The following is a 13,818-nucleotide window of genomic DNA, read 5'->3' as shown; positions in this document are numbered from 1 at the left end:
ACGGTACCTTGTCATATTTGGAGACGATCTCAGCGCGCTCCTGGTCGAGTTTCACCGCTGCATCCTGCTCGGTGTCAGACGCTGGAGAGCAAACAGAAGCACAGGCGGCGTTAGAGTCACAGCGTGCAGCTGCAAGCAGCGATGGGACACAAAGAGAAGCTGACTTTGCTCCTTTTCTCCTTGAACGTTTATCAGAGTTAAAGCTTGTCCTTGTCACGGTGCGCTTGACTCTGCGTCCTGATGTTTATTTATGCCTCATGCAGGTAATTCACATTAACACAGTTTAAGACACATGAATGGGGTTTAATCGTTAGCTTCACCAACAAGATAAAGACAAACAAAGCAGATTTGTTGATCTTCTGCAACAGTGCATTCAACAGTAGCGATGAGGTCATAGCCCACACAGCTGATGATGCTGTCATCACAGAGCTGCCTTGTGTGCCTCCACACACACACACCCACGCCCACACACTCACACTCCTTGGAGAAAGTAATAAACCAGCTGATATTCAAGTGTGAGCTCAACCTCAGCACATACAGGGCGTTTGTGAAGCAGCCTGATGAGCAGCTGTGTGACGTATAGATGAATGAGCAAAACTTCCTGGATTAATGAATTATTTGTGATCATGTTGTGCAGACACGGATTCAGTATGAATACATTTAGCCCCATCTCTACAATGAATGTTTGGAATAACAAAGTTCTGAATCATTTAATGACTGTTTCTTTCTATCTGCTGTTTCATTCGTTTGACCCTTTACAGGACGTTTTTGACTCCAGTCATTCTCCAACTTCCTCCCAGTGTCTCTGGTGTTTGAAGGGAGGAACAGCTCAACTGGAATAATAAAAAAAAAAAACACTAAACAAACGTGCTTCTTATTGAGCCGGCTGCCGTTTTATGACAGGATGGTGAGCTGTGGCCGTGGCCTGTTGAGTGCTCACACAGCGGGACGAGGCGCTGGCAGGGCCGTGCAGGGCAAATAAACCAGTACAGTAAAGCCTTTATCTGCGGGGAATTCCAGCGCTGGAGACCCTGTGGTTCCCGTAGTGGGAGAGGAAACGAAGCTCTGCCTTCATTCGGAGCCGTGTTAGTGTTCCACAGTGCTTCACGGATCAGGCCGGCACTGGAGTCTGACCGCGCGCCACCGCATTCACGTCACACAGGAGCTCGTGTGGAACCACGGCTGCGGACGAAGCTTTCAGGAAGTTGGGGGCAATTCCACCACTCGCCAGGTGGAGTGAACGCGGTTACTGTCAAGAAGCTGATGATGAGGTTTTATTTGTGTCTAGCGGCGTTAGAGCCAAGAGAGATTTATCACATCTCAGGAAAGTGAAAACCTGCGATCGCACATTCAGAGCTCTGTTAATGGGAAATGCCACACACTGTGGCTGCATTAATATCACTCCAATATCGACTGGGAGCTTTGAAAGTTTTAATTTTTTTATTAATTAGATTTGAATTTAACCCTTTAGTGAGAATCGTCTCCCACCTTCCTCATCTTCAGCACTGACGATGAACAACATGACAGGAATAATCACAGCCTGTCGCCTCTGGCTGCTCTAATGAGCTCCTTTTGTTCTTCATGGTAACGGCTCATTGCTCGTTACAGCTCCACACTTCCCTCTGGAAGGGGAATAATAATCATAATCAACCACGTCAATATTGTCTTCATGTTTAAATATTTATTTATCTGGACAAATTAGCGTTTTGAGATATAGAATTGAGTTGTTACGAACCGATGACTAGGTTAAGACACCAGCATCGCTCTGTATTTATTTTTAGTACTTAAGTATATTTTTGTATGCTCAAAAATTTTTTGTACCCAGCTGCATCACCTGAGGTGCTTCATAAATGAGGTTGTTATTGTGATTATCACACCCTTTAAATAACACATGACGTCCATTCAACCACAACCTGATGAAGGCGTCAGACAAACTGTTATTACGCTGCATGTCCAACCTGAACCCGACCGTGTGCATGATGCAACCTCTGCCCGACGCTCACACCCAGTAATCACAGGCTTCCTGTCACCGACGCGCTGTCTGTCCTGCATCTGACCATGATGGAGACTGATGCGCCTTATGTTGCAGACAACCTAAAACTGGGTTAGAGACATTCCACACCTGGATCATTAAATGCTAGGGCTAAATGCTAACAGGCAGGTTTCCATAGCGACTGAAGCTGCGGCCTCCAATGCTCGGCTTTTCATTCTAGTGTAACAAATCAACTATAACGTATAGAGAGTGGAACTGGAGTCTGTCTATTCATGTTTTACCTCGGGTCAAACCGTCCAGCGGATTCTCCAACGGAGACGGAGCCTTAGTCCGCATCGGTCACAGGTCAACCGGGTCCAGAGCAAAAGGCAAACTACCTCATCCCATCACGGTCACCGTTCACGGACACGCAGGGAGGAAACGGGAGAGACGAGCACAGAGAAGTGAGATCAGAGACGCTGCAGCCACGACACGAGACTCAAGAGTGACAGCGAGACGGACGGTGAACTTCAGGAGCGAGCCAGTCCCACTCACAACATTCCCCACCCAAACACAACAACAGGAGCCTTTCAGCGCCGGGGGGACGGAGGGGGAGCGGACACAGCGGATGCCTTTCAGGACAGATCTGTGGAAGATCGCAGAATAAAACGTGGCTTTTTATCTGATTCTGAGTCACTTGTTAACATTCATCTGTCATTAAATGAACCCCATTGCCATGAACTGGATGGAGAACGTCTCTGTTGTACTTGGAGCCGGGAGACGAGGCGCTGAAGATGACAGATCGATGACAAACGACTTCCATTAAAACTTCATTACGTGATGGACGTGATGTACCATGAAGCGGTCTGTGATGTGGCGAGAGAAAAGCAGCAACAGGCGGCAGGGAAGAAGGACGTTCCCTTGTTTTATCTGCAAACTGCATCAGCACAGGAAATATCAGTTTGTGAGGAGGACGACGGACAGATTAGAGTCAAGTGCTGCTATCGCGTTCAAAGCCCCAGGGTCGCTGAGGAACGCGAGTGAACGCGGGTTTACTGCCTTCGTCAAACGTCGTCTCCATTTTGTGGAAGTCCACTAAAGTGCAGCGCGGAGGCTTTTAAACCATGGGATCTTTGGTGAGTCAAAATTGACCAGTTTCAGGCCATGAGGCTGAAATCTCCTTCGGACTGAAATGGCCTTGGATGGATGCTTTCAAAGGCGTGCAGGACGCTTTATGCACCACAGATCAGAGGAAGAGCCACATACAGGTTGATCAAGTCATCAGCCCATCATCACCTGCATGACTGCTGCTTTACTCCCTCACTGGAGTCGAAGTCCTGTCCTTTGAGCTACAACGTCACTGCTGTCAGCTCAACCCCTGATGAAGTAGACTCATTTACAGACTCTGTCCCCACAAGCTGAGCTAATCATTCTTCATCCACTGGTGGAAAACATATTTGGTTGGACGCATGCACGATGAGGAAGTGGAAGCTGAGTTTTAAAGCACAAAGGAAGCACTGACACGTTTCGGGTACAAAGTGTTTCCTCCTCACTATATGCAGATTTGAAAGTGAGCACAGGGAACAGGTTTGACCCAGTGCAGCCTACTGCACCGAATAACCTGCAGCACCACTTTACAGGAGCTGCTGTCACAGTGGTGAATGGGAACCAGCACCGTCACCAGTTATTATCATGATGGGACAAGTCTGGGCAGGTGATAGAGACAAAACAACTGTGCATAGGAGCAGCTTCAGTTCATAAGAAAGTATCAGAGAGTTTGCTTTTCTGCACATCTGCCACCACAAACTGCAAAGCTGGATTTAGGTGCTGCTCAGGATCATAATCTATATGATTTAATAAAGGGCCAGTTGTTCTGCTGCTGTCTCACAATATAGTATTATTACCACTCTAATCATTGCAAGTGTGCAAAAGCATCTCCACAAACAACAAACAACAAAGATTGAATTAATTCCTTGCGGCCTTTGGGAGACGTTTATGTATCTGCAATCAGCGAGGAGCCTCCATCACATCAGCCTGGACTCGATAATGCTGTCTGAGGGGCCATAGACAGTCATTTGATGCATAATTTAATAAGACTAGGTGTGAAGCAGCGAGCAGGGGGTCAATATGCCCTAGTAAATCTGACACGAGCACTGTAATATACACAGTAAAAGCGGCCCAACGTGAAGCCAGCGAAGAGAAAAGCACTTTGAGATTAAAGCGGCAGCAGCTCTGCCCTCTGGGAGGACAGATTAGCGCTGAGGAGGCTCCGACGGCAGCGCGAGCCCAGCGCCCGCTGACCTCCGCTGTGTGCGGATCCCTGTCCACTCGCCGGCATGTGGCTCCTCGTCGCACGCCGTGGGAGGCTGCGCGCCCACGTCATGCTCACAGACGGCTGGTATGCAGCGGAGAGCAGTCCCGGTTCCACGCGAAGGGTCGCTCTGAAAATATGAGCGATCCTCTTTTCCTCTAGTCGCGCGATTATGTGACGCAGGAGAGAAAAATGCAAGTATGAAATAGGGAGGGATGCAGAGTTTTGCTTTAGACTGCTTCTAAATTCAACTCACTACAGACAGGTTTCAGTTTAAAGTTAAACCCCTAAACTGGATGAACCTAAATGCATTCGTCCCAGAAAGCACAGACAGCAGAGGTGAAGCAATAATGAAGCCCCAGGACAATTCAAGCATGTGACTGGGCTCAGGCCGCAGGGCTGCTACAGGCCACTGCAGTCAAACACACCCACAGACACGAACCTTCAGCAGCTGCATCCACAGACCTGATGAGCTCTAACACCAATCATCCTCTCACACACGGGCCCGGCTTCCACCTCAGCGAACCCAACACTGAACCCACTCCAACGTCATCTGGCTCCCTGGATTAAACCCAGTCATCACCTCGGCGGGTGAATTTATGGACGTGTGTGCGTGTCCTGTATCTGCTGGAGGCCATCGCTAAATCTGCCTGCATCGATCCGCGATTTGAGCAGGGCCAAGGTAAATTCCTCCGCAGAGATAAAAATGACAGCCGGACGGAAAGCGCCGATGAAACAGCAGAGAATCTCTGCACCGCTCCCTGCTCATCAGGTGTGTTTAGAGCTGATTACACACACTCGCCTGCTTCGCAGTTACTTTCACACTCCTGTCATCAAGCGTAATACCGGCTCACAACGGTGTCTAAAAGCAGCATTAGCAGCTGGAGGCGAGCTTCGTTCCACTTGTAGCATGAAAATCATTAATTCAGTGGTTCACACATTTTTGGCAATTATTGGATTATCAGCTACGTTCATTGTTTAATTATATATTTTACTGTGTTTTTCTGTAAGATTATAGTGGGAGATTTGGAAAAATCCATTGAACGATCACATTAAATCGGGCCAGACAGTTTGTGTTGCTTAACCTGCACACGAAGGAGCTGGAGCAAAATGAGCCCTACGTCACCTGAGCAATTATAGGAGGTGATGTGATTTGTGAAGTGTGATCGTCTGGTCGCTGTGACAGATCTGTCACTAATAATGAATCACAGTCTCCCTTGACCAGAGCCTTGGGGGCCACCTATGAGACTGACTCTATCATGAGGAATACTGACGACCTGTTTAAGAGGTTACGCAGGTTTTCCAGTTCCCCCTCTAATGAAGCTGAAAGCAATTTGACCTTGTTCACTGCCCAAACATAAACACACCTGCAAGTCTGAGTATTAGAATCTGCCTGCATGTTTTATTCAACAGCAGAGATTTGGGACAAAAGCAAATTTTATCCAAAACACTACCTCCCCGGCAGAACCCAAGGCGCGGGGCCTGCTTGTGTGGCTTAATTAGTCCTCCGTGGGTGCAGAAGTGGGGTGAGCTGATAAATTACCGCTGCTATCAAAGCCAGCTGTCAGGAAGCAAACTCTCTACCAAAATAAAGGCAATATGCGCCTCAGCTGTTAGAGCAGGTACAGTCGTCTGCTTTTATTGATCATCAACAGGATGCCAGACCTGACACAACATCAGGGCGCTGAGGAAGAAATCACACAAATCACTAACATAAGACATTTTGCTGATAAATCCCCCATAAACCCGACTACAACAAATACATCACAACGGTGGATACGGCTCTAAGTTTCGGCGTGTATAAAAGCTGATCCAACCAGGAGGCGGGACGGGGTGCCTGAGTTCACACCGGTCCCATTACCCCGAGCGCCACGCTCCATTATTCATTGCACACCAGAGAAATACAGCTGCAGGACGCACACGAGTGTCCCACAGCAACAGAGCTATTACAGCAGCAGCTCCAGGGGAAATGTCCCTCATGTTCAGAGCAAAGCCACACACACAGCAAGATGTTTAACCTCGTCCCCCATGACATTCAATAAAAAGAGAGTTTCAAGGGCTGCGTCGTCACAGACCCGACAGACGCACTGATCTTCAAACTCGCGGACCAGTTTTAAGAAAACGGTTCAACTGCAAACATTTGCATAATTCTTCTACACTCCCGCTCTGCAACAAAGCAGTGAGTGAGCTAGCAGGTTATCAACTGGTAATCACGTCTGACACCGCACACACCTCCAAACCTGCCCGCTGCCCTGCGTCTGGACGGCGACACCAGCTCCTTGACGATCTGTAGGACCTGCATCCTCACGGGGAGGCGGCGGTGGCCGGAGGCGCGGGGCAGGGGCCGCCCGTACTCGCCCTCTCACCCTCCACAACCTCACTGCTCCCTGACTCACTGTCACAACTCCTCCCCGTCATCCACATCACGGCTCCCAGCGCCCGGGCGATCCCGATTCCAGAGTCTTGCATAAACAGCGATTTAAGCGCGATCTGGGGGGCGGGGGTGAGGGTGTTGGGTGAGAGCCGGCCTCTTCTCCAGTAGTTCAAAAACCACCTTTTGTTGAAAGCATCTCCTCCGTCAGCATCTTCAGGCACTCAGACTTCTGCCTTTCTAACAGCTGGCATCCAGGCTCAGACTCCCGGCAGCAGCCAGCGTGCAGACGGACGCTTCACTTGATGCTCTGCGCTACATCAAACAGCCTGACATCTGCTGGAAGTGGTGGAGGACGTCTGCTGGCAGCGCCGACTCCCGCTCGGCTGGAGTGCTCCCACTCATTCGGCCGTCGGCAGCATGAAGGCAGCGCACGGCGCTCTCCCCGGTGCTCCTGTGGCTGCAGACAGAGGAGCCACCTGGCACAGCTGACCGCTGGCGGCGGCGCTCGTTTGCCACCTCTCTTACTCCCGTTCTCCCGCTCCCGACGCCCTCTCCTCCCCCGGTTACGGCGGCTGCTCCACTCGCTGTCCTCTCCCAACATCCATCACTTCACGCTTCCACTCACTTACCCACAGCATCGCTGTCCCTCCCTCAGCTCTCCTGCACTCCTCCCTCTCTCCTCTCCTCATTGTGTTGCTTTTCGCCTCCGTCACCCGCCCCTGTTCCCATCGTGCACATTCAAGGATGTGTATTTGTATCCAGTCATGCCCTCTCACATTTCCCTCCACTTTCTCGGCGCGTCTGGTAGTGTGATGAAGATTTTTATAAATGACTTCTATTTTCGAGACGGGCAGAAAATTACCCATGAAACGCGAGGCTGAAATGTCGCTTGTAGTTTGAGGCGAGCTATTCAAACTGCCAGAATGGCCACGTTATCAGGGAGCAGGTTCCGTGAATGAGTTAAAGCAGCGTCTCCACTGCTTTTGGCGCAATGAATGAAACTATCCCTGCTTTACAATTTGTCTAATATTAAACAGTGAAGTGTTGCAACTGGTTGCCCACAAAGAGAGAACGCTATTCAGCACAAAGTATTTTATTTTGTGAGATCCCTCAGGGACCTGTCCTAAGCTCACTATCTTTACCATAGCATGATACTATTTGGGCCTGGTTCAGTACTGAGGGATTGTAAAGACTAAACGTTTTCAGCCATGCAACCAAGTCTGCAAACCGTTTATTAAATTGGATTTGATGACACACACCCTAATGATGTTTGGTAACTGTCCCTCTCACTCATTAGCTGTAAGGACATCTTTGCTTCAGTCATCTCTACATCTCATATCTCATGCACTCTCGACTCTATCTGTTATTGCATCTCTAATCAGTCCACACACTTTCTCCCGGCCTCTTTAACTGCATCATCTTGCTGTAATCAGTTCATTTATTCTTCCAGTAGCTCATATATCCTTCATGGTTTAATTTCATTCTCCACTGTGGTTGCGCCACTGCCCAATATTTAATTTCATAACAATTTTTAATGTTATGATGCAGCTGATGTAATTAAATTTTGATATCTAAGGCACTGTTATGTGCACATTGTATATATTTAATTCATATTATAACATGTATATCCTATGTAGAATGAATCAATGTCCACCTTGAGCAGTGACACATCTCACACATTGTCTGCCAAGATGAGATCACACACACACACGCACGCACACACAGTCAAGGACAGTTCAACAGGAGCAGTGAAGCAAGAGCAGCAGGCAGGGTTCTGTTTTATAGTAACGGAGCCTCTCCCTCACACAAACGAGTTTGTGCTACAAATATGCTTCTGCTTATAAATCTGAATTTTTCAAATGCTTCCACCAGTGGGAGGTCTGCAACCTTTGAGCTTGTGGCTTCTTAATGTTAAAAATCTCGTCTCGATCCAGTGGACTATGAAGCTTTTTGCAATTGCAGTCAATTAAATCAACTGAACCTCAACAACATGGTGAAACAGCCACTGCTGTAATGAGTTCAAACCTTATTGCTCATACAAGCACTGACAAATAGAAAGAGACGATCTTAAAGATCAGCGTGTTAAAGGAACATTTTGGTGGCTTTTAAAATCTGCATTTCAAAGAGGACGAACTATGGAGCTGAGCAGCCTGTCTGTGAAGGAACAGGAGTACGGCGGGGGCCCCTGCAGAGATATGGATTGAGCTGCTCTCACTGTAGCTAAATTAGCGTGAGATTATTGATGAAGCCCTTAGGCTACTGCCGACAGCACCTATAGGTCCAGTTATAGAGAACCAACAGATCAATAGACCCTCCGTGACTGAGAACGGACAGATACAGTACGTCTGCTCCACTTGCTGATACATCACATCTTTAATCCGGAGGCCAGATAAGAGTTGAGCTCAGGGGCAGCAGCGTTCACTCAAACCGGGAACCAAGAACCTGTCAATGTGGCGACTGGCTCTTCGATCCTGCACAGTGTAGAGAAGGGACACGGCACACGGGGGGCAGCGACAGCTGTGGAGGTGAGGAGGTGAGGAGGGAGGCTGGAACCTGCTGGTGTATCCAACTAATGGGTGAATGTCTGTACAACGTGCCATCAAAATCTGGTCCTAAACAGCATCCACACGCACCGACTTCACTTCGATCCTCCATCTCTCTCACTCGTCTTCATCGCTGTGAAGGCTTTGCTTCAGGTTGGTGGTGGAGCGGCACACAGACATAACAGTGGTGTGAACTCTTGTGCCTCAAGGGCAGTGTGCTGGTGGAGGGGAGACTGAATTGGGCTCGGTGTTGATTGCTTGGCACAGTGATTCATGCTCGGTGCCCTGTGGCAGTCACACCTGCCACAGACTAACGGTGAGACACAACGAGCAGGAATAGTCTGACTCCAGTAGACTGAACCTCCTTATGAAATGAAACTCAACTCAACACTGGAGCGTGGAAATAAGCAGAGGTAGCATTCTGAAGGGCTCAGACCAGGCCAGGCCCGTTTCACACGGGTGGATGGGGAGATTCCCCAGAACGCCCTCCTCCATCGGACTCTCACTCCCTTTCCTCCGTCCTTCCCCTCGCTGCACAGCGAGCGAGGGAGCGGCAACGAACGGGAAGAGAGCACGCTGGAACAACAGCGCCGCTCTGCCTCGTGCTTCCTGTTTGCCTCCTGTGTCATTTCCTGTCACAAGTGTAAAGCTTGTTGACCGGTCGTCCATCACGGCTACAGGCCGCGAAGCGTTCCAGACAATCCAACGCCGCTTCGACGGGCACAGCTCCCTGTTTGCCTGCTGTAAAACCACGACGGTTATCTTTAATTCGCTGCATTTCTGTGTGAGGTTTATTTGGCTTTGCTTGAAACCATAAGCTGTAAAGTGGGATTTGTAAACAAAACTCATATGACTCATTAGTGGTGATTTCATGTGGCTGGAGAAGAATCCTTTCCACAGCACAGTTGGCAAGAACAGAGCGATGAAGTCCTTGGAGACACATTCTTGAGGTCAATTTCATCCGACACGGAGAGGCCTTGGCGACCCAGCGATATGACACGATGAGCTGTCTCTACCCAGAACCATTTCACATCACTCAGGCCTCATTTCCTGTCATCTGACCAAAATCTCTTCTGTTCTACACATGAAAACACTTGGGCTCCAACAAAATACACAGAAATTTTGAGGGTAAATAAGATCACGTTTAAGTCATGTTTGACTTGGCTTGACATTTAAGTAAAACAAATCAATAATAAATGGAGCCATGTAAATAATGGAGCCATGTAAATAATGGAAATTTAAAATGTTTTTAATTAAATGTTTTAATGTTTTCATCTAAACTAAACACAAAAAAAACTGTTTAAAGACTGTATACACTTAAAAAAATAAAGCTAAACATTATTAAACAAACTATATTAAAGATAATAAATATACTTCCGTCTTTTCTGAATGGCAGCATAAACAGAAAATAAAGGAGTGAATTTCCCCTGCACCAAATATATCTGAACACTAATCCATCTGCAAACCAGTAAATCAGTCCGAGTCTGATTGTGACGCCACAGTAAGGGTCAGGCCTCCCTCAGAGCCAAGCTCTCCCAGGCCTTCATGACCCAGAGTCCCAGTGCAGAGCCATGAGGGCTGCCACTCACAACACGCGCTAAGCAGCAGCGGAAGCGGGGCCTTAATGTACGCAGGGCCAGTGAGGACCTACAGCACCACGGCCCTGGTGACTGCAGCACCAGTGGGACTATTACCCACCACGGTGCCTCCGTCTCCTCACGCGCACGCACACGTGCATCCATTCATCACACAGCCGATCAGGTGCTTCGCCGCTTGACATCGGTCGATGAGGTGCGCGTCGTTCAGAGAGATGCGACTGCTCTATGGGAGGTAGGACGCTCTGTTAACGCTTGAGGCGTTTGCTGTGGATCCTCCGACTGGATCAGCACCGCAACAATGCGACGCGTCATGTGTGGGGAACGAAGCGGAGCCGTTTGGTACAAGTCTGCATCCGACTGAAGTCCAGACATTAAGACATCTGAGGTCACCATGGCAACTAAATACCAGGAGGTCATTAAAAGCTTGTGATAAGGAAGCGTCATCATTTCTGTGTCTGGCAGAAGAAAGGAAACGAGAAAAAGGCACATTGCAATCATCCACCTTCATCTCTTTACAGATAAAACAACATCTACAACACGTTTGCAACACTGGCTTTTTACTTGGCCATGATTAATTTCTGCAGGTGTTTCATCCTCAAGAAAAAGTTAGTGCTGTTCGTTTAACCCCGTTTATTGGGTGAAACTACTTCCAAGCTTAAATCCAGTATAAATCCCCGTAGCTCACTGCCGCGGGCTTCAGACAAACCCAAGCTCCTCAAAGAAAACTCATTTATATTTTGACCCCCTGGTATTTTGTCAAGAACATTAGAAATACTGGGCAAATATATCCGGGCTTCTATAAATCCCCGGCTCCACTTGTGCTGTATAATAAAGCAGGGGAACGTAATGAAAGCGCAGCAGTATGTGAGGACCGGCCCCGGGGCAGGGAAATAACCGGGTGGCTAACCCTGTTACGCTCCCTGAGCCGCAGCCGGCAGCAGATCACGGCAAAGACAAACCCACCCGTCCAGCAACACATTCAGGTTCACAGCGGCTCCGGTGTGTTCGAAAGGGTCACCTCCACGTTCACCCAATGCAAACCCGAAGGGAACGACACTCAGCGGACACGAGGCTGTGACATTCTAACGTTACTGCCTGCGGAGCCGCTTCCTCCTGCTGCCCTGTTTACTAGCAGATGTAATCATATTCCACCAAGGCTTCCTTCCTGCAGCGCCCCATCCCACCCGTCCTCCTCAACACACACATAAGTCAACATAACGCAGCGCAAGCATGACACCCGAGCATCATTCACCACTGCAGGAAGGAGCAGAGAGCGCAGCCAGGGAGGGGAGGGAGGGGGAGGTGGATTAACTGCATTCCCCTACATCACTGGCTTCACGCCACCGACTGTACGCGCTGTAATGCAGCCACCGACGTGCCACCGTGGAAAGCCCACAGACGAGAACCGGCCAGGTGGAACACAGAGGAGACGTGAGTGAAACAGGAAGCAGGCGACAGAGGAGACGGCACCACTTCTGATGGTGCAGAAACACGTATAACTCGCTTTTCAGTCAAAATGTTCACAAGGCCACGTCTTCTTCTTTGAGAAGATACTTTCACAGATACAGCTGAGAAAAATATCACATTCAGAGGAAGTCGGATGAGTCTCTGCAGAAACTCTAAATCAAACCCTCGTTTCTCAGCAGCGAATCTGAAGCCTCACATTTCAGTCCTTAAATGCACCCAAAGTGCTGATGTGTCCACCTATGCCTCATCACACGGAGGCTTCAGATAGTTGGCCACAGTAATTCTACTTTCTCAAAAGACAGATTTTACTAATGTCAGCGCCGCGACCTGAGCTCGTTCAATGCCAAAACATAGATTAAAATAGTTAAGACACGAAGCAAGTCATTATTTCATGGCGATTATTGAAAGAGGACGAGCCTTGTTGACCCATTTCAGCTAAACTCTTAAACTGGGACACGGTCTTCACAAAAGGCTTCTCGATCTTTTGATGCAAATATTTGCATAACTTTTACGCGAGCGGCCATGTTTCAGAGACTAAACTAAACTGAGCAAAGTCATCGTAGCAGCTTTGCTAAAATGAGCGGTGGGAGAACAGCAGAGACTTGACGAGCATTTTACCAATGCAGTAAAACTACAGAGTTTATCGCGTCTCCTGTGACTCATTTCCTTTCTGTGGGAGACCTTAGATGTGGATCTGACACAGTGGCATTAATGAAAACAGCAGGTCATCCGCTATAAAATATGGATCAGTCCTTAATCTCTACTCTGCTTCTAATTCACAGCATGTGACGTGACTCTTTGAAGAGGAAGAGGCGCAGCAGCATAATAAACCTGCTCAGCAACAAACCTGAACACTTCTCGTTCCTCAGGTGCTTTTTTCCCCCAGAGCATACAGGCGCTGATCTAACAGATGTCCAGGCCCAAAGACTCTAAACCAGAGCCCGTGTGGAGCGACGTGTCATCGCCGCTTCAGGGACAAGGGTTTAACAGAAAACAAACAAAAGCGAGAGAGAAAATGAATGGTTCAACTCATTTCCTCTAATTTTCAGAATCAACCTTTTCTGTAACCATAAAAAGCTCCAAAAACTCCTGCATGACACTCAAGGTTTGTGTTTTCTCTGCAGCCTCGGTGCCGGTTGACCCAAAGCGAAATCTTTGGGTCACTAATGTGAGTGCTGCAGATCAGACTGCGACTGTGTCTCACACCTCTCACACTATCTCACACTATCCGTCTCCAACCACTCCTGATGAATAAGCATGTGAGCTGCATGTAGTTCAGTATTTATTTTTATAAATACTGAACTAACTCATCTTCCCCCTCACCCACCGGGTGGTACCGGAAGCAAGGCGCCTGCTCCCAACTGCTTCACCACAGCTATTTTCGGTCAGAACACCTACCAGGGGCTATTTGGAGCAGCGAGGCCCTGGGTGGAGAATGACACGGACTTCTGGGAGACATCAGCGCCATTAGCTGTCATGCAGCCTGTGTGATTAACATCTAATTGGGGATTGGCTGATCCCACGGCTTTTGAAAATGTGGTTGACTAAGACTC

The 13,818-nt window shown here is 48.5% G+C and overlaps 1 protein-coding gene across 4 annotated transcripts in view; it reads right to left on the bottom strand.

Moving 5' to 3' along the window:
- usp6nl (USP6 N-terminal like) overlaps positions 1-13,818 on the bottom strand; it is a 34,314-nt gene that overhangs the window by 13,720 nt on the left and 6,776 nt on the right. For 2 of the 4 annotated variants that reach the window (XM_029164207.3, XM_055511199.1), the window contains one exon: positions 8-81. In XM_029164207.3, coding sequence (XP_029020040.1) covers positions 8-81 — 74 coding nt within the window. Of the gene's footprint in view, positions 1-7; positions 82-2,274; positions 2,367-6,515; positions 7,266-13,818 lie in introns of those variants that run through there. The other 2 variants (XM_055511198.1, XM_029164205.3) reach the window with 2 other exon arrangements.

Source organism: Betta splendens, chromosome 9 (genome assembly GCF_900634795.4).
Source record: "Betta splendens chromosome 9, fBetSpl5.4, whole genome shotgun sequence".
Classification (NCBI taxonomy): Eukaryota; Metazoa; Chordata; class Actinopteri; order Anabantiformes; family Osphronemidae; genus Betta; species Betta splendens.
This window is presented reverse-complemented; position numbering and strand designations above follow the sequence as displayed.